Below are 20,747 nucleotides of genomic sequence, written 5' to 3' on the forward strand. Positions count from 1 at the left end.
CCCATGACGATCCTACAAGTTTGAGTCTGGCAACCTCACTGAGCAATCGGGGCTCAAGTCGTTTCGCCCAGATAAAAACAGCTTTCACCCACCTGTACACTTACTACTCCGTGGTAGCCCGGGAGTTATTATTAAGTAATAATTACACTATTAGTGCTGCTTCGGTAACTACATATCACTTTTACGTTCCAGAAAACTGCTTACAGGCATGACTGAGATTCCAAATGCATTGACTTCCACGAACACTTACTGGACTGTGAAGAACACTTACTGAACTGTCTCCGGGTGCAGGCTGGGGATTCAACAACAAGCAGCCGCCAAACACAGCAAATTGGGTGCCTGTTGCGTGCCGCGCACGGGGTGGCAGTGGCTCTGGAGACGGGACAGAGCTGCTACAACTGCGGAAAGAAGAAAACGGAAAGTGGCCAGGCGGTGAGGCGAGCAAGGGTTAAGTGGGAAAGTGCAGAGTCTTCCGGGAGACCCTTCTATTGCACAAGTCTATTGCGATTACCCAACCGTGTGGACGGCCAGGGTAAGGGCTCCAAGAAGAGCCATGAGCTAAGCAGAGGGTCCCCGGTGATGCGCGGTGCCAGGTCACCTGCAGGCAGCGGACCCCGCACCTGGAGGGGCGCCCCACTCCGCCCTCACCCGCACCCGGCACTCACTCACTGCACGCGGGTGCCCGAGTCGGGGCAGATCTCCCTGCGCCGCTCAGCTGCGTCCCAAGAGGGTCTGAGGGGCGCGGTTCCCGCGGTCGCCAGGAGCCTCGACCGACTCAGCGCTGGGGGGAAAACGAAAGCACCGGGCTGAGGAAAAGGCCGAGGGCGCCCCGCCTCCTCCCGCACCAGCCAATCAGCAGCGGGATTTAGCCGGCTGTTCCGTGAGCGCGCCACTTCCCCGCCGCTCGCGCGGTGTGGCTGCGTCTCGGTCTTCCTGTCCCTCGTGTCCCATCCCGTCCCTCCCCCGTCCCCCCCCACCCCCCTGGGTAAGAAAGCTGGGGCTCCGCTACGCGGTGCAAACCGCAGACTGGAGGCTCTGTTTACAAGTTTGGAGAACAACGACAGGGAAGCTCTGTGCTTGCGGAGGGTTAGTCTCGGAGACCCAGCTTTAAGTAGCTGCATCGCTGAGAAGGCAGAGTTGGGGACTGGCGATTACCTGCCATGTTTCGAAAGCCAGGGGATGTCCGCTTTACTTACCCGGTTTAAAAACCTTCAACACAGGGACTTAACTTTAACTCAGCAGTTAAGACAATTTGCTCTTGCAGGGCACAGACGTTGGTTGGATCCCTGGTCCCCACATGGAAGTTCCAGAAGATGTGGTGCCCTCTTCTGACATATAGGCACCGAGCATGCAGGTGGTGTACATGCATACATGCGAGCAAAACACATGACATAAAATGAATAAATCTAATTAAGAAGTTTAAGAAAAACATAGCCGGGCGGTGGTGGTAATCCCAGCCAGCACTTGGGAGGCAGTGGCAGGCGGATCTCTCTGTAAGTTCGAGGCCAGCCTGGTCTACAAGAGCTAGTTCCTGCAATTAACACCTTCATTGTTGAAATTTTCCTCCCTTGTCATCATGAGGATAGAACCTCCTTGCTCCTTTGCTCCTTCCTGGACTTCTCTTCTCTATGGCCCCCATCTCCATTACTAAACCACTAACCGCAAATGTCAGGACCTCATCTCCCCTTCTCCCATTGTACTTTTGGTGGCCTCCCCAGCAGCTTCCATGTTCTGGGTCAATCCTAGATGTATACCAACCCTTGGCTTTCCTCTAAGCTCCACGGCCCCCCTGTCCGGGGATACCTAGTGACTCTTTAAACCAGTTAAACTCAGAATAAAAGTCATCAGCTGCGTGCCTTCTTCCTGCTCTCCAGCGCTTGGTCCTTAAGCTTCCTTGGGGCTTGCTCCTATCCCCAAAGTTTCATTGATTTCTTCCTACCTCTTCCACCGCCCCGAACTCTAGCCTGAATTACGGCATTAGCTTCCCACATGACTGCCTTCCTTCAGCTCGCCCCTCCCACTTAGTTCAATCTCCATGTAGTCATTTTAGTGATCTTTATCTAATTGCAAAACTGATCGTGTCATTCCAAACTCAAAAAATATTAATCATGGCTTTTCTTGTTTGCTCCTATACAATTCAAATTTCTCAATGTATTCTCTAAAGCCGTGTTCCCCTATCACCTTCTGAATAACTTGTGCCATATTTTTCATTGCTTGCCTCAGCACTTTTATTCTCTGAATAAGCCAAGCTCTTCCCCCTCCACGCACACTCCTCTCACCAGTCCGTGCTGTCTTTGGAAAGTCCCCTGAGCCAACATCTGTGCTCGCCAAATTATTTGATGGGTAACTCATCTTAAAAAAATCTCAGAGCAGACGTCCGTTCTCCGACAGGTATAACGGAGGCCGGCTAGATCTTCTGGGAATGTGTACCTACAGAATCGATCGGTTCCTTCAGATAGATGGCTATTGAATCAAGCCTCGAATAGCGCAGCAACTTTGGGTAGGAGAAGGATCTAAGAAACTTCCCAGGGGTGTGCACACACACACGCATATTACAGCCAATGTTCTTTCTCCCCATCTGTATAGTTTATTGTCACACATCCACCCTCACCAAGTCATCCCGGAGCTCTCAATGTCCCTGCCTTTCTTCCTGTCTGAGATCTACTTGTCTAATTACCTAATTAAATGTGTCTGTATTTTGCCCTCAAAGTTTTCATTGTAATTCTTTATGTTTTTTGAAGTCTTCAAGGGCTATTGTCACTAAAAGTTACAGTTTCTGAAAAGAAATCTCTTTCTTATGTTGTAGGAACTACCATGTAACACATCAGCTTCTGAACTGGACGGGGAGCAGGGGAGCAGGGGAGCACACAGGGCCTCAAAGAACAACAGCAACTGAGGAAAGCTGGGAGCAGAGTGGGGTTTGGGGAAGAGATTGTCCAGTGCCCCGAAAGTCAGCCCTGAAAACACACATGCAAACAACATTATGCAGATTGAACAGATTATACTTAAGTTATATACATGTAATAACAATTGGTGAAAAAAAGAGGCCACGACTCTAAAGGAGAGCAGGGAGGGGTATATGGGACAGCTTGGAGGGAGGAAAGGGAAAAATACAATTATAATCTCAAATTTTAAAAAATGAAACGCAAGCAAAAGAAACACACGAAAAATTTCCAAAACCAAAACAGAAACCTAGAAGAAAGATACTTCCAAATACGTGATACCATTTTGCAAGATTCAACTCAGGAAGTTGAATCTTTGTAACAACAATATCAAGTATGCAGAAGACATAAAACTAAAAAAAAAAAAAACAATGGCATATCTGGTAAATTGTAATTTTCCAATCTTGTTTTTCTTCCTAACTCGTCATGGGCTCACTGAGAATAGAGGGTACCTCTCTGTGCCCTGACTCAGGCTTGTGGCTTCTTCCAGTAAAGGGAATGTAGTTGGAATTGTAGGAATTGTAACTGTCAGAGAAGGAATTGTAACTTGCCATGCTCCTTGGCATCCATTTGTTATTGTTTTCTCATTCTTTTTTCCAAGAAGTGGTATTCCCAGGTGCAGCTGCTCCTACTGCTTGATCCAGGAGAAAGTCCAAGGCAACCCCCTCGAGCCTGATGCCTGGAGAACTGGCCCATACTGGCTCTCACTGTGTATCTGAGATTCCCCCCCCCCCCCCCGCAACCCCTTCGAATCAGCTGCTTTCCAGATGACAAAATAATCATTCTAATCTTAACAGGTTAGAACGCTGCTGCTGGCCATATTGCCAATAGGGTACAATGTAAAACAACGAATACAAAGACTTGCATTGGGCTTGAAGGAAAGGGCCAGGCTATGACAAGCGTCCCTTCAGTCACTGGAAATCAACCAGAAGAATCAGGTAAGAAGAAATTGTGCTTTACCATGCCTGAACTGGTATGTAGACAAAAGGAAGTCCATGGTGGTGAGGAACCTAGGAGCCACGTTGTACAACGGATAACGAAGGCACTGGACTAACTCGTGATTCGTGATGGTGAGGGGAAGGACTCCTAGAAAGTGTTCTGAATCTCTCATTTCAGGAACATTTCTTTTTCCTTGGAAAAACAACAATCAAGATCATCCTTATTCCTTATCCACCCCTTCTTGTATTCTGTCTTTCTCTTACGTTAATCGACTATACCTGTCTTGTTGCATTATGGCCATTATTAAATAAATATTACGGCAGCTAGAAATAGAAGCACTCAAATAGAAACGCCACCAGGCAAGGCGAATGGATAGATAGCATCTACACAGTCCTTCACCCAACGTGGGACTTTCAGTGGCCACCATGCTCGCGTCTGCTTTCTGCTCCTCTCTGCAATGCAGCTGCGTACTGACTTCCTTAACAGATGGAGGGAACGTTCTCCTCAACCTTTGAATCTGGGCTGGCCTGTGACTTGTTTTGAACACTATTAGGTAACAGATAAGACTTTGTATCAGTTGGAGCCCTGTTATGTCTGGGCAAGTGAGGTCAGCCTTTTGAGGGATGAAGGACGATGGGCCACTGTGGGGGCAGTGCTGTCCTCCAGGGTTGCACGTTAGATTTGTGCGAACACTCGGGCAATTTCAGACGGGCCTGATCCAGAGCATTGGCTGGTCTTTACCAGCAGTGGTAAATGACTGTTTTGCCAACTTGTATTTATTGCACATGTGTTCTGTGTTCTATGTTATATACCAGATTGTTTAAATGCCTTTATTGTACATGTGTTATGTGTTCTATGTTATCTACCTGATCACTGATGCAGATCTTACAGAGAGGCAGGGAGCAGAGAATATCAAAACTGAAACCTAAACCAAAAATTCTTAAGTGGAACAAGCCTATTTCCCATCCCCAAGGCATTTGGCCTGGAACATCTCTTCAAGGAATGCCTTACCCTGTGTGTGCCTATGACTCGCTCATCAAAAGACTGGACAGGTATGAGATATGGGGTATTTCCTCACAACCTTGATCTGTTTCAACAGGGCAGCTTAATGTCCAGCAAATAAATGTATAGCAAAATGTTCACAGACTTCTCTTGCCTCTCAGGTGACCTATTCTAACTTAGCTATACCTTCTAATAGGTATAACTAAGTTAGACCTATTATAACTTAGCTATGCTATACAATCAGTAGTATTGCCATAGTTTAAATGGCTATCCATTGGAATGCCTAAAAAAAATTCCTGCTGTTTTCTCACTTTTCCTTGTCCACTGTAGGTCTTGCTACTACGCAGTCCCAAGAATGTCACTTTATTTTGTATTGGCCCTTTTGGTTTATATGAAACATAGCTGGACCCAGATGGAAATACACTGCTCTTAAAATTACTTTGATGACTCGGGTTTAGCTTTTGTTTCTCCCCTTATGCTTGATGAGTGTTTCCAAAGCTCAGCTAATAGCAGCTCTGTGGGAGTCCCTGTACCGCGCAGCTTGTTGAAATACAAGATACATGCCACATCTTAAACTTGCTGTGTGCACACGATATGTTTCTGCCCTATACACTTTGGGGGAAACGACACTTTTGGGGGAAACGGCGCTGCCAAGCCAAATTCTTCTCGTTAATGAGAAGTGGTACATCATGCAAAATTCTACCACACATTAAAAAGCCGAGGATGGAGAGATGACTTAGAGAATAGTCTGTCTTTTGAGAGGGCTGGGATTGCGTTCCCATTAAGCAACTCACAGCCACCTGCAACCCCAGTTTCGGTTCTAGGGGATCCCATGCCCTCTGGCCTCTGAGGGCACCTGCATGCATGTGGTGCTCGTTAACTCATGCAGGAACACACGTATTCACATAAAAACAATACATAAAATCTGTGAAAACTTTCACAATATTCTTGGACTTACAGGAAATGGGCCATAAGGAAATGACTAGTTGTGAGGGAACGGTTTGTGCTGGAGGGCACTGTTACCAAAGTTGGTGAAAAAAATTATTCTAGCTGACAAAGCGCAATTCATATTTGCACATCAAAGCACAATTTGATAGTGACAGACTATCAAAGTTATGCTGACGGCGACTAATTGCATTGGGAAACATCCGATGAACAGCTAAATTAAAAAAAAAAGAATAAAAGATAGTCTGCATTCTAAGGCTCCTGCAAATATAAAGAAATAAAAACCCAGGGAAGATATTCTAAGTTGCTAACGTTAAGGTGGTGGGTCCCGGTCACATACGTTTTTAAGGGACCTAGAATATAATCCCTTTGGGACCCCGCGGGCGGCCCGCACGGTGCTCGCCGCTAGGGGCGCTGCGCCGCGCGGGCGTGCTCGCCCCCGCGGGGGGTGGGAAGGCGGCTGCCGGGAAGAGCCGCACCACGTGCTTTCGGGGAAACCAGCCGGCACCGAGAACCGGCTCCTCTGAGAGGAAATCGAAAAGCGAAAGCACCGACCGGCAGACAGCGCGCAGGCGCGGGCCCGGGGCTTTCCCACCGCTGCCCCGCCCCGCCCTCCCCGCCCACTCCCGCTCACACACCCCCCCCACGCCACGCACTGCGCAGGCTCGGCTCTTGGGTAGGTGGGTGGGTCTTGCAGGGAGCGGAGGGCGACTTTCCTTCCCCCCCCCCTCCTCCCTCGCCACCCAGGCTGATCGCAATAGCATGGAAGAATAAAGGGAGGAGAATACCTTAGTCACTGGAAAATGATTCTGACTTTGGCTGAGGGACAAAAGCACTGGGCCCTGCCCGCGGTTTTTATGACTTTCCTGAATCTGGGATGGCAGCATTCTAGGTAGAAGTGGGGAAGACCAGCCTAACTGGCACATACTGCCAGGCCTCTTCAGTGGGGACCCACGACACCCGTCTTCCGCACCCCAACATGCAGTTTGTGCGTAAACCCCGCAAGACAGAGCCACGTTTCTTTCCCATGCTAGGAACACTGGCTCGGCAGGATAATATGCGGAGCCCAAGACACTTGGAAACGTGGGGCTAAGTGCAAAACCTCTAAGGATTTTGAGACCGCAGTGGAGCGGAAATTCAAGGGCAGGGTCCTAAATGCCCTGCCCTGCAGAAGCCATTCCACACAGAGGAGCACAGGGAGGGGGCGTTCATTTCAGAAGAACCCTTGTTACACGTTCATTTGAAGAAAAACTTAGAATGAAGAAGCAAATTTTATACCGCCGCTTTTATATTTAATTCCTGGCTTGGGCAATAGAATCCAGCGCCTTTAGCTTTCCCATCTGCCTTTTTTTTTTCTTCTTCTCATTTTATCCCACCCTGTCCGTACTTCACCAGGCTCCTCTCCCATCCCCCACTTCATGGGTTCCTGAACCCCAAGTTTTTACCTACTGGTCTTTGGGACCCTAACTGGCTGAGTTCATAGGTTGGCGCTGGCCTTCCCGTGTTTAGCTGGGTCTTCGCTGGTCACTTCTGATAACTTTTTATAACCCTCCAAACACTACATCTGCCCTTCTGTTTCCATCTTGCCGTACCAGAGCACAGTAATTCAGGAGAGACTTTGGTTACGCTCCGACTCATACTTCATGAAAGCAACCAACAGCCCCCAATGCGTCTCTGGGTCGTGCTCAGCGTCTTTCACACGTACACAGAATGACACGTAGGACAACTGAGCAAGTCAACGCAGAAATTTCCGTCTTTGTGACTCAAATGGGAAGCCCTGCAGGAGACGGGCATCCTGGGTACAGAGCTGTCCTCAGAATTTTTCCTAGTGCCTTGCTGACCTTAACACTGGGGGTAGGGATCCCGGGTCAGTTCAGACCTTCCACAGGCCCTTATACCTCCTGCCCTGGGTGTTAGAGTCAGAACAACCTCCCTCCAGTATGTAAATGAAGCCAGTCCTTTGTACCGCAGTCCCCCCCCCCCCATTCACCGCCTGTTTACCCTGTCTAGATGGCTACTGTATTTCTTTGCATCGGTAGCATAGAAGATGCTTAAGGCAATGACTGTAAATCCTGTTGTTTAGGCCTGCACGAGTATCAATGGACATAGGTTTAACGAAGGCAGAGTTAGGGAATATTTTGGGGACACTGGGTCCACCTGCGAGCAGACAGACATGGGAACTGTGAGGTACACCCGGGAGAGACCGAAATCAAAGCGAAGTTGGGAGTTATTAACACCTACGATTCGAGATCGTTTTTTCAGAGCTTGGAAGTTGAGCTCGTGGTGAGATTGAAAGGAAGTCCGTTCTGCACGCCATATCGAAAGCAGGTGTGTTGGGGTTAGACAGGCGAAAGCAGGTGTGTTGGGGTTAGACAGGCTGTGTAGAGAGACTGGTCTGTGAGTTTAGGGTTTGTAGGTATCACAAACAGAATCCTAACTTGGTCTTGCAGGCTAACCAAGAAACAGAGGAATGAACCATTGTTCTTCTTGTATCCAAACACGGTGTTATTAACTGTCTGTTAAGAGTAGATTGTGCTGGCCACTAGGGATAGACCTGCTAACAGGGCTGTCTTTGTCCCATGCTTGCAGAAGCCACAGGGGACGTGCAGTGTGCTGGGGAACTTAGCTGTGGAAAAGGCGTGATCTGAACCTTTCTCCCATATGCGGACACATGCGCACTTTTGACAAGAAGGCTATTCAGAGCCTGAAGCATGTGTAAACATTATCAAGGGGAGAAGGGTTGACGGGACAAGACTGGACACTTGAGAGACGGAGCAGAGGGAGGGGAGGGAGTACGAGCTTCACAGACATTCGAAAGACCTGTTGAGATTCATGGTCCTTACTCAAAGTTTAATGTTAGATATACTTTGGAGTTATGAACCTTTTTGGCAGTCTGACAAAAACCTATGAACATCTTCAAAGAATTTTAATGTCTTTAGTTGAATAAAGTAAAATTCATAAGATTAAGAAGAAAACCAGTTTCAGTGAAATATATATATATATATATATATATATATATATATATATATATACCTAGTGAACTTGGACATACATAAAACCAGACTGACATCACCTTTGTGACACGGAGCAAGTGCTTTCCCACGAGTGGCCTTAAATGGATCTAGCAGTGGGTCTGATTCACACAGTTTCTAAACTGTGCTTAGCGTATACAGTGACTGTACTGTCACAATGACTGTCTTATGAGATACAGGTGGTATGAGTTGCTGCCCTTAATTCAAAGTTGATGGAGAGTTGAACTCAGCTAGAAGTTAGTGGAAATAAAGCTATCAGTTTTGCTGTTCGAATTCATGAGCCCCGGAATGCTATCCCTCTACTCGAGTAAAATGTGGAGGGTTACGGGTCACCCAAAGATTTGAAGCAGGAGTGAAGGGGTTCCATTTTTATTATTTACGACTGTATGATGTCTGCATGTGTGAATGCAGTCAGCACATACGTACACAGAGCCCACGTGGCGGTCAGAGAGCAACTCTCTGGAGCAAGTTTTCTCTTCCCACCGTGTTTTTGAGGAGGATTCTCTGGTTTCTGCCCGGCTGCACACTCCAGGCTGGTCGACCTTTGAGTTTCTACACAATTCTCCTGTCCCTGCCTTCTGTCCCACCGTAGGTTACAGATGCAAGCGGCTGCCCCAGTTTTATGGGAGCAGACCCAGGCTGTTGGGCTTTTGTGGCGAGTAGGTTTATTTCTTTGTAGCTTTATCGCAGCGTCCTCTTCCTGAGGATCCAGATGGCTCAGGTCTATGCTTATGATTTCATAACTCATGGATTTGTCCGGATTCATACTGACTCAATAAAAAGAGTCCATTTCCCTGTCTATTAATGATCCTGACAAGTCAGATTTTGAAAATGCAATCTGTTGAATCACTAAATGTTCTTGTTCAGCTTTTAAAAGATATCTGCCCTTTGTCAGAGATTGGGGCAAATGTGAACAGCACCCAATTTGCTAAGTCTGAACCGTGCCATTACTCAGTAGTACAGAAAAGTCCTATGCTTGATCCAGAACGCTATCGCCTCTCAGGGAGTGCACGGGGTTCCTGAACCATGAAGGGTGAGGAAAAATCCCTTAGTTGTGGAGGCCAGAAGACAATCTCAAGTGTCATGCCTCGGGTTCTACCTACCTTTCTCTTTCCCCTGAGGTACCATCTCTCACCAGCCTGGAATTAGCCTACTAGGTGAGGCTGTCTGACCAGTGAGTCTCAGGGATAGATACCACCTTGCCAGCTCTGGGGTTACAGATGGATGAGTGTGTGTGTGTGTGTGTGTGTGTGTGTGTGTGTGTGTGTTCAACGTGGGTTTTCAACCCTAAACTCAGGTCTTGGCACTAGCGAGAAAAACAGTTTAGTGACTGAACTATCTCCCTGGTTGAAGTGATAATATTAAAAATGATTTGGAAAATGTGTATCTGTGATTGGTCCGGGACCAGTGACAGGAGAAGGGAAATATTTGGAAACCGAATCTAGATCTTATTATATTAAAAGCATCTGAGTTGCCACCAGCTTGTTACGGACTGAAGATTTGTGCCTCCCAAGTTCACGCGCTGAAGTTGAGGTTTAAGTAGGAAACATGCCCCCCACCCTTCATTTGTACTTTGAATGCTCAGTCCTGGGCACTGTTTTGAAGGTTTTGGATCTTTCGAGAGGTGGGGCCTGGCTGCAGGAAGTAGGTCATCCGCCTTTGAAGGTTGAATCTACTTTTAGTTCTGACTTGCTTTTCCTTCTGTCTGTCTGCCACAGTGAGAATAGCTTGGCCCTGTGTCCCCTCGGCGCTGCTCCTCCAAGGTGTCCTCCAGCACGATGGACGGAAAGCGAGAGCCAGCCAATACTTCCTCCGTTCTTCTGTTCGGATTTGGTCCCGGAGGCTCTAACCTGTGGCTCTCATGAAGAGAAGCTCTCGGGAATGGGCCTGTCACCCTCATCTGAGCTCCCAGGACACTCTGAGAACTATGGTGACACCAGGCCTGGAAGAACGGGACCCTGCCCCTGCGGCTCCTGGTCTTGTACTTCCAACTTTCAGGGTGGTGAGAAATAAGTTCTTGTTGTTGGAGCCCTACAATCCCAATACTTCTACACCAGCCTAAATTAAACCACAGTTCAAAGGAAAACCCTATGGTGGTAGAGTTTGGCGGGGGAATATGCTCTAAATTCCATCCCATTGCATTTCCAGCTTACGTGGCCCAGTTTGAACTGGACTAAATAGGTATCTCTAGAATGCTTCTGGCTAAATCCTGTTATGCAAAAAGAAGATACCTTGAGGGAATATCTTGCAACCCTGGGGTTAAGGACTTGGTTCTGGGGGCTAGTGGTCACAAAGGACCCACCCCCAGGTGCTTAAAACTGCCTGTAACTACAGCTTCAGTGAGATCCAATTCCCCCTAGATTCCAAAGAAACTTGACTTATGTGCACATACCTGCCCTACACATGGTTAAAAATCATATAAAATAAGCTTAAAAAGAGAACTTATTTTAATTTTTCTGGATGTAGACAAAAATAACCACTTATTGAACTCAAAAGGTAACTTGTGCCTCTGTTCAAGAAAGCAAGCCACTAGCTTCCGTGTTCTCTCTGGTAGCACAGATAACACGTGAAAGCTATGAACGCATAGGAACCTTGGCGTTCTGTCAACCAAGCTTTATTCTGAAAACCTTTTCACAGTGTCTGCTAGGTAGGTAAGACTTTGTGGTACTTCTGATAAATTCCAGGGAATGAGGAGCTTCTAAAACCCGTTCTGACATCTTAGTTAGTTCAAGGCAACATTTCCTGGTAGGAAACTAGAAAAACAGATCACTGTACTGCCCAAATTTATGGTATTTCTGTCAATTCGACGGGTCAGTTTCAGGTGACTTCAGGAAGCTGACTTCCAGAGGGCAGCAGGAACTGAGCATGTCCTGTAGGTGACGTGGTCCTTATTGGTCACATACTCAAGACTACCCAGAGGGACAAAGGGGTAGAAGACAGGCTTGGGACTAGGGCTGCTTCACAGAAAGAGCCTATGGCTTAGTAGGGGATGTGAGCGAATAGCAAAGACAAGGGTAATTGGCTGTGTGTGTGTGTGTGTGTGTGTGTGTGAGAGAGAGAGAGAGAGAGAGAGAGAGAGAGAGAGAGAGCGAGCATGAATACATACATATTCCTAGAATGGCCAAAGGCAGAGTAAGCAATGACATCACAGACCACAGTTAGGCTGAACTGGTGCCCAAAGGACACCTGCCACTTCTCTCCACCAGCGAGAATCAAACGCCTTGCTCCTCTGAAGTCTCAGATGAAGTTACCAGGACCAGAGACTCGTGGAATCAGAAGGGATGGCTGAACCCCTTCAGTCCGACATGTTCTCGAGATGCAAACTATGCAACCTGCAGGTGACGTCAGGAATCCGAGGTCCAGGCTGCCATTTGCTTCCCGGCCTTCATTTCCTGAGACTTTTCACCCATCTGTCCACCTTCAGTGCCCCTTTAATGTTAGTGCCTTTGCCCACCCTACAGAGATGACTCTGGATCCTTCTTCCCACTGAGAGACCCCCATCCCCGGTAGGGGCCCTAGTAGCCGTGAGCATCACGGATTTGCCGGAGCCGGACTGGCAATCTGAAGGCTCCATGATTCACCCCTGTGAGTCATTCTGTTCCCTCCCCATCGTTCCCCACATCTGGGATCTACCTTCATGATTCTTATCTGGTTTTCCGCTAACCCCTCCTGTGGTTTTGACTAATTCAGACATGACACTGTATTCTCGACCCACCCGAAATGGTTAACATGGCTTCCAGGGCCAAATCATAAATAAAACCTGAGAAATAAAATCAGAAACAAATGCATGCAAGGAGGTCTTCTGTTATATTGTTGCTAACACTGGTTTCTTAAAGCTGTTTTCTTGCATGTTTATCTGAAGCTTTGGGGTTTTTTGCTTTTTTTTTTTTTCATTCTGGTCACTTGCGCTCCCAGTTGGGGGTGAGAGGAAAGCTTCGGACTTCTACCATTTTCTAGAAACCATTATTTACAAAGCTGAAGAAATAAATTGTGGGTCTTTGGCCGAGAACAATCCCCGCTGTCAACCGCTCTCTTCTGTGAAGAGTCGCTTTATGCTGTCATTCAGCAGAATACGGAGATTTCATCTAAAAATTGAAAATGGAAAATGATTGTTAAGGAAGCTATTTTGCAAATAAATCAGTTTTGAGGGAGCGAATACTCTTTTGTCTACTGAACAATCTGTAATCTTTCTACCAGCTAACTAAGAATTCATTAGAGTCATTGGGTCTGATCAGTCTGAAATAGGAGTAATTCGAGTAGATTAAAAACTGTTAAGAAGTCTACTCACGGGGCAGGCAGAGTAGCGCATTGGGTTAAAGCACTCGCACCGAAAGCCGGAGTTCAACACAGAAACACACACGATAATTACAAACCCCAAATCCATTCATCACACGAAACATAGTAATCTTAATTATTATCTAAATAATTAAAACCTTTTAAAAAAGGAACAGAATGTAGCAAAAGTTCAGTTGGATCTAAATAACTTGGTATATTCAGGACATCCAACATTGGCCTAAGCTGTGCAGGGCAAGCAAGGACTGTCCATCTTTGGAATTCTTAAAGAATACCGTTCGACTTCCAGCCAGGTAGCAGCTTCCTGCGCATCCAGATCCCTGCAAGGTTTCGCTCTGATGTATTCATATTTGGTAAATTGGGAGTGGTGAACCCTTTGACAGCATTGGGGGATGGAAACAAATAGAAAACATCCCAAGTAATGTTATCGATGGGGACACAGTTCTTAAAAAATATTTATGTTCAAGCTGGAGAGATGGCTCAGTGGTTAAGAGCACTGGCTGCTCAAGAGGCCCTGGGTTCAATTCCCAGCACCCGCATGGCAGCTCACAACTGTCTGTTACTCCAGTTTCAGGGGATCCGACACCTTCACACCAATGCACATAAAATAAAGTTAAATAAGTTATTTAAAAAAATACTTATGCTTCGATTGTTCTTCGTGTTCTAGGGCCACAGAGACAGGCTGTGCAACAACCAAGAGAAACCGGAACTCGTGGTTCTTAAGGTAACCGCCAAAGGAGACTTACAGACCTTGGCTGCACCAGGGAGAGAAGTGTAGGCATATTTGGCCCTCTGGTTTTGTGGCAAACACCGGAGGGCAGTTCTCGCAAGCGCCAGTGTTTAGCAACGTGCATGCCACCTAAGCAGCACTGGCTGTTTCAGGCTCTTGAATTTGTGCTAGCAACCGCGCTTTCTCTTTGCCCAGGCGGTGCCGCAACCCCATGTTTCACTTGGCACCTTTGTTTCATTGCCAACACCCCAAACCATTGAGAGACGAGAGACGGGAGGACGTACGGCAGTTTCAATCGTGGCGGGGCTCAGGTTTTCTCTCAGCACAGCGTATACGCTCGGGGACATGGGGAGAAGGTCTGAAGGAGACTGCGGCTCCGTGGAATCACTTCGGCTTAAAGAGATAACAGGAGAATATTACAAGGATTATAACATAATAGCTCATGGTAGCCTGCTGTGTCCGGGACTCATCTAACACTTCATCTCTTTGTGACAATGAGCTTGCCTGCTTCATCATTTCCTATCAGAGCATTCAATCTGCTAGGCAATACATGGCATATAAAAACACCGCTTTATAATTCCGGCCTTAATAGACGGGAGAGTGTGCCCTGAAGACTCGCTTTATGCGTTCAAAGAAATGAGACATAAAATGCTTTATTGGGCATTAAAAATGCTTTATCTTCAGTTATATGTACTCCGATCTGCCCTTACATCTTTTAGGAAAAGCCTTTTGAAAAAAAAATAAATCAATTCAACAATAAATATTTTACGCGTGACTAACGTTACTCACATGGTTGAAATGGGGATAAAAACTGAAGGGACATAACCTTTGTCTCCCCGTTCTGTTGGTCTCGAAACTGAAAAAGAAAAAGGCACAATGTGGGGAAGAAATGTTAACGTTATTGATAAAGTTGGAAATCGAACATCTGGGAAAATGTCTACAATGCGCAGAAGAAAATAAATAATACGTTTGTCTTGTAATTCACAAAACAGCCACACAGGTGAACTTGAAATGCATTAGGCAAACAACAAAGCCCTTGGCAGGCTGATACGACTTCACATATTAACGACTCTAAAATGTCTGAGGATAGTTGAGATGGCTTGACTGTCTGCCCTTTAAGTGTGGCAGTAATATCCAATTCATTCGTACATGAGGAAATTTATAGTGTCGTAGTGTGGTTGTCAGTCTATGGGGCGCCTGGGGAATAGTTAAAATGTGGAGCCTGATGAAGGAAACTCATTAGGTGTGTGCTTTATAAGGACTATTGAGACGCCAGCCTCTTTCTTCTCTGCGTCTTGGTCTCATGGCAGGCCTACCGAAAGGTGACGGAATTAACCTCCAGAGACTGGCACCTTCCAAACTGTAAGCCCAACAAACCTTAGTCTTTGGCTAACACATGTAGGAACAGAATTCTTTTCATTAAAACACCGGTCATAAACTTATTACTACCCAGAGGTTTTGAAGCATGGACATCAGCTTGCCTAGAACTAACATTACACCGTGATAACCACATAGTACTGGTAACGGGCAAACCTTGGTCTTCCCAGGTGCACCATGCCAATCGAATGCCAGTATGGTCTCCCAGCTTTAATTATTCTGCTATTCACTACAGCTGAGGAGCCTTAGAGACAACAGGCTGTTATCCCTTGGTACCTGTAGGGGACTGGGCTCTAGGAACCCTGACAGTCACTCAGTCTACTGTGCTTCAATCCTGTGTGTACAATCGTGCTGCGTTTGCTTTGGACCTAAGCACCCCTTTCTGTAAGCTTTACATCCGTTCCAGGTTGCCTACAATACTGCCTCAGCATAGATGCTGTTTTAAGAGCTGTCAGCCTATACTGCTTATAGAAGAAAGACAAGAAAAGGTCTACATCTTCAATGCCGTTGCAAGCTCGAAAACCTCTTTTTGGTGTCTGGTGGGCTGAATAAGATGTGTAAACTAGGACTAGAGAGGCCAACTGTGCATTCATGAGAGAGAATGGGGAGCCCCTTACCCCAGACAGCTAATTTTATGATTTTCTTTTATGTACTCAATATCGTTGAATGTCTGTTGGGATAGTTGCTCTTCTAGAGCTTTAGGACACATAGGAGAGTCTGGCGAGGCAGGAGAGTGGAACAGGGAGCCCCATGTCTCTTCTTACATAAAGAATAAACACTCCGAGTAAGGAGGCCGGATGGGGTATATGATTCAGAGCTGGATTATTTGTCCAGCATTCGTCAGAGCCTGAGTTCCATCCCTAGCCTCTCTCTGTCTCTTACACACACACACACACACACACAAACACACACACACACACAGAGAGAGAGAGAGAGAGAGAGAGAGAGAGAGAGAGAGATCACAGTAGAGTGAAAAACTTAACTCTTGGCTCTCAAAGTTTCTTTGCAAAATGCAGGACTACGGACTGCTGAACTTTCCCGAAAGCTTTGCAGCCATCAGCTCCCTTCCCTGAGCCACAGGCATGCAGCCATCGGCACTCCCGTGGAGTGGCATTACATTTTTATTTTTAATAATTAAAGCTTCCCTGACGTTCAGAGAGCAAAACAGCCACACTGGCTAGTCTTACAGACCAGGTCGCAATAACACACACCTTTAATGCCAGTGGTCATACTGGTTGGCCATAGAAACCAGGTCATGCGTGCCTTTAATCCCAGTGATGCATTCTTTTAATCCCAGCACTAGAGAGGAATATAAAACGGGAGGAGACAGCTCTCAGTCAGTCTCATTCTGAGATTCCTGGAAGCAGGATTGCCATTTCAGTCTGAGGTCAAGGTAAGAGCCAGTGGCTGGCTATTTTACTTTTCGGATGTTCAGGTCGAAGCCCAATTTCTCTCTCTGAGTTTTTATGACTAGTATTTCACTCCTGTTTTAAGGGGGACGAACTCCGGGCTCTACAAAAAGCTGGTTTGGCCGTGGTGACGTCTGTTGTAGCCATGAAGGTTACTCTACTAACCACGGACATGGCAATTCATTACCCCCCATTGGACCTGGGACATTACAACATCAAAGTAATAAAAAAGAAGAACTTCCTTCACGTTTCTCTGTTACGTCATCATTTCCCAAAATCTCAGGAGAAAAGTAAACACAGACCTTCGCAAGGCTGGGAGCTGTAGTGTTTGCCGAAGGCTTTGTCTTTGGGAATGTCAGGGTAGAGGTACTTGAGAGGGTTCTCGGGGATGTTCTCAGCCATGATGACCTTGTAGTCTCGCAGGATGTCAGCGAAGGGCAGAGCTGACAGCCGCCCTTTGTTGTAGGGTTCCACAGAGTGGAACCTCACTTCTCCTGGAAAGCACAGAAACCGGGATAATTCAGGTTCTCCGTGGTTATTCCTCGACCCGCATTATCTCCATAGCTAAAAGGTATGGCCTTCTGGAGTCCCATCAGTGTCGACTGTACACGCGATAAAGCGTGCAACGCAGGCTTTCAGAATTCACAGGTACCTGGTTACAGGCCAAGCGGACCATTTCCTGTTCAAGCCAGTGAGGGAGTGCCACGGCGTACCGTTTTCAGAGTGGTCCACCCAGGTGAAGGTGATCCCTCCAAGATGGCTCTCACTGAATCTTAACAAGAATGTCCCGGGCATTTTATCCTTGAGCAGAAGCCGTTCCTTCTCTTTACTTACAAAGCCCATGATGTACCTAAAATTAGAGCAAGGGGTAAGGCATGGTCTCATCTGATTGTTGTTACTTCTCCACTGATTGCATTCATCAAGAATAGGCCTACACAAGCAACTGTACCCAACTCTGATAGCATTACACAATACATGCATATTATACAATACATGCATGTAGTACAGAGGCACAATATATTATTATAGGTTACTCTCTGAAGAAACCACAATTGTGTTTTTCCCCCTAAACACACTTTAAAAAAGAAACGGAAAGAAAATTAATTAATTGGTTTTCGCTGTAGCTTTAGAGCCTGTCCTGGAACTAGCTCTTGTAGACTAGGCTGGCCCGGAACTCACAGAGATCCTCCTGCTTCTGCCTCCTGAATGCTGGATTAAAGGCGTGCGCCACCACTGCCCAGCATGGAAACAAGATAATTAAAGCAGAAAAAAAGTACTCCTAAGAAAAACAGAGCCCGTGAACTCACCCATCAATCCACAGGGGGAGAATGTGCTTTTTAATCAGGTCCAGTATTGCTTCCAACCAGGTCCAGAAAGTAAACGGTTTGCCAGGCAAATGTTCCTGTCAGGAAGAAGGCACAAGCATGGACAAGGCCGGTGACTTAAGCTGCACCCTGATAGAACCCACCCTAACTTTTGAGCAGAGCAGGACCTTCCGTTAGGGTCACCCTCATCTGAGAACTCCTCCAAAGCATCGGCAATGGCACGGAGCCGGAGCCGCAGCAAGCAGCGCCATGACAAAGAGCTTCCTAAGCAACACCCCCCCACCCCGGTTTGTACCTTGCAGAACTTGGCCCAGCTGAGGTGACCGTCGCTGTAGTTAGACTGGACTAAAATGAAGGAAAAAAAATAACCAGAAAAAGTTAACAAGAGTGGCACCTTCCGTTCTGTGCCTGGCCTAGTTTCTCGTCCTCCTTCACCGTAAGCACTTCACAAGGACTCGCAATGGAGAGGTACGTAAGATAAACGGGAGTGCAATCCCGGTGAGCAATCCCCGGTGAGAGGTTTGGTATCTAACAGCTTTGTGAGGGAGGAGCCAACGACAGCTTTAGGACGCTCCAGGAATGGGGGATAAGCTGGCAGACAGCAACCCCAGGGAAGCCACCCTAGGGAGGAAGGACAGTGGAGCACAAGGGGCTGTGGGGACAGCGTAACATTGACTGGGGACATTAGAAGCAGCCTAAGGGTGGTGACTTGCCCACTAAAATGAAAACAATAAGCTTGGAAATCATAGGTAGCAAGCAGCCAACAACTATTTCGATCTAGAACACTATTAATACTATCTAAATTCTAAGAAAACTCCCTTCCTGTGGATAATTTGCTGAAGAGCCTAAGACTACAGTTGCAATCCACACTAATCTATACTATTGCTAGTAACGTACTAATATACTTAAAAGCATTAACTACTCATTAACAAAAATTTGCCAAAATCTACCACTGCTGTTTATGAATTCAAGATTTAAAAAAATTGTATTTGGTAAGTGTTTAAACTGTCCAAAAGACCAGATGTATCTGAATGCCAACTGATGAGCCAATGGGTGTGTGTGGCAAGCGAGCCAGCATCCTACGAGCCATTCTGCTGCCCCGGGTTCTGTGCAGATCAAACCTTGGTACTAGTTCAACTGCAAACACATCCAGACTCAGTGTGAGCTCTCCCTGGTGCTGAGGGCTCTTGCTTATCAAAATTCAGGTGTCCATAAGAAATCTGGGTAAAGCTCTGACTGCAGTTAGTACAGAAAGGGCTGCTGACGACATCTGTACGGTCTAGACACAGAAGCTTCCGTCATGTGAGGAATTCGGTCATTCTTGGTGTCTTTGAGTTTCTGTTCCATTTCCCGTACTTGGCCCAGCCAGTTCTAGTTAGTTAATGGCAACATGAACGCTTCACAGCCTAGTCAGAGGAAGTGGCTTAAGGACTCCTGAGAACCAGGGGGTGAATGGAAGGGACTGGCTGCAGAGGAGCTCTGGCCGGGCTCACAGTGGGGCGCTGCTGCCTCCTAGCTGCGGAGTGAGGCTGCGACCTCTGAGCCCCAGCCTCCTCAAATCAGTACAATAAATACCGTTAGCCCCGATGAACACTGCGGGGATTAAAAGGAGAAAAACACTTGGGCCTGTCCCTGACGATATCCAGTAGGCATTCGGTAAAGCGTGACAATTGCCAGGACTCTCAGCGGTAGTAGCGTGACTGCTTGCAAACCCTCCCTTGCCCGTCTGCCCTCACCTGTGAGCTTCTCCGCCAGCATGTTGAGCTGGTCTGAATTAAGGCCACGGCCGACATAGGATGAAAACTGCCAGCTCATCACTTCCAGGAGTTGACTCAGCGTGACAGACGGAGGATTATTGAAGAAAACCAAGTTCTGAAATAGAGTCACGGTGACGATATCCGTTAGTTGCATGGGGGAACACCACCATTGAGTACATTGCTGCCCTGATTTAAAGTCGGGGGTCAAGCGAAGTCAACAACACAGATTGTTAAGAGTGAGGTTTTCCGTGCCTGTGTTCCTTAAGATAATACAACTTGGGGATCCATCTTTGCTGATGGAATCACTTGCCATCTCCCAACGTTCTCAGAACGACGAACTTAACCAGCAATCAGCTTCTACAGGTAGTTGTAACCATACAGATAGCCTTCCCTGAAGTGCTATTCCCTGTAGACATGTTCAATTAGCTCATCATGAAAGAGGGCACTGCATCCAGCAAAGATCACAAGACGGGAAGAAGACGAGGAAAGTGGTAGGATTTTGGGGGATACTATTCTCTCTTTGAGAAGGGCATTGGAGGATGGCCAGGGAGGACAGGCTCATGAAGGCATCGAGCTCAGAGTCTGAAGGGAGACTGAGTTAATAAGTCAGCCTCAGCTGCTCGGTCTGGCTTCCTGAGGAGGCTGTGACCTCGGTGTCCAGACAATCACACTGGAACCCAGTTGTTCTGGAAAGGGTGCGTATGGCGGCCTCTGTGGCTTCCTAGCTGACGCTGTTAAGGACAAAGTGTGGTGCTGCCCTGAAGCTGGAGGACGGAGGCACCCCACTTTCCTCCCATGCCCCGTAGCTGGAAGAGATGAGCAGACACGTAGCTCTTAAAGGAAAGAATAATATAGTGCCAACGGCTATTCTTGGCCTTAAAGACCAGAGAATTGGCCGGTGGATTCTTTGACCCAAGAGGGATCTTAGTCCCCGGCAGCTCCTTCTTTGCAGTTGGTCTGCTTCAGATGCCTGGGCATCTGGGGATGAGGGTGGGG

General features: G+C 47.0%; 2 protein-coding genes across 2 annotated transcripts in view; both read right to left on the bottom strand.

Moving 5' to 3' along the window:
- LOC121458866 (signal transducer and activator of transcription 1) overlaps nucleotides 1-803 on the bottom strand; it is a 37,991-nt gene extending 37,188 nt beyond the window's left edge. The window contains exons 1-2 of the mRNA XM_041668190.1: nucleotides 666-803; nucleotides 272-398 (exon numbers count right to left, since the gene is read on the bottom strand). The gene's annotated coding sequence lies outside the window, so the exon portion shown is untranslated. The remainder of the gene's footprint in view (nucleotides 1-271; nucleotides 399-665) is intronic.
- A 10,618-nt stretch (nucleotides 804-11,421) lies between these two features.
- LOC121458897 (signal transducer and activator of transcription 4-like) overlaps nucleotides 11,422-20,747 on the bottom strand; it is an 80,971-nt gene continuing 71,645 nt past the window's right edge. The window contains exons 16-23 of the mRNA XM_041668269.1: nucleotides 19,731-19,866; nucleotides 18,290-18,339; nucleotides 17,977-18,071; nucleotides 17,383-17,519; nucleotides 16,972-17,163; nucleotides 14,673-14,739; nucleotides 14,168-14,276; nucleotides 11,422-12,945 (exon numbers count right to left, since the gene is read on the bottom strand). Of these exons, the coding sequence (XP_041524203.1) occupies nucleotides 12,919-12,945; nucleotides 14,168-14,276; nucleotides 14,673-14,739; nucleotides 16,972-17,163; nucleotides 17,383-17,519; nucleotides 17,977-18,071; nucleotides 18,290-18,339; nucleotides 19,731-19,866 (813 nt within the window). The 3' untranslated portion in view covers nucleotides 11,422-12,918. The remainder of the gene's footprint in view (nucleotides 12,946-14,167; nucleotides 14,277-14,672; nucleotides 14,740-16,971; nucleotides 17,164-17,382; nucleotides 17,520-17,976; nucleotides 18,072-18,289; nucleotides 18,340-19,730; nucleotides 19,867-20,747) is intronic.

This window comes from Microtus oregoni, unplaced genomic scaffold, assembly GCF_018167655.1.
Source record: "Microtus oregoni isolate MIOR12 unplaced genomic scaffold, Mior012 000018F_ref0000195, whole genome shotgun sequence".
Taxonomy (NCBI): domain Eukaryota; kingdom Metazoa; phylum Chordata; class Mammalia; order Rodentia; family Cricetidae; genus Microtus; species Microtus oregoni.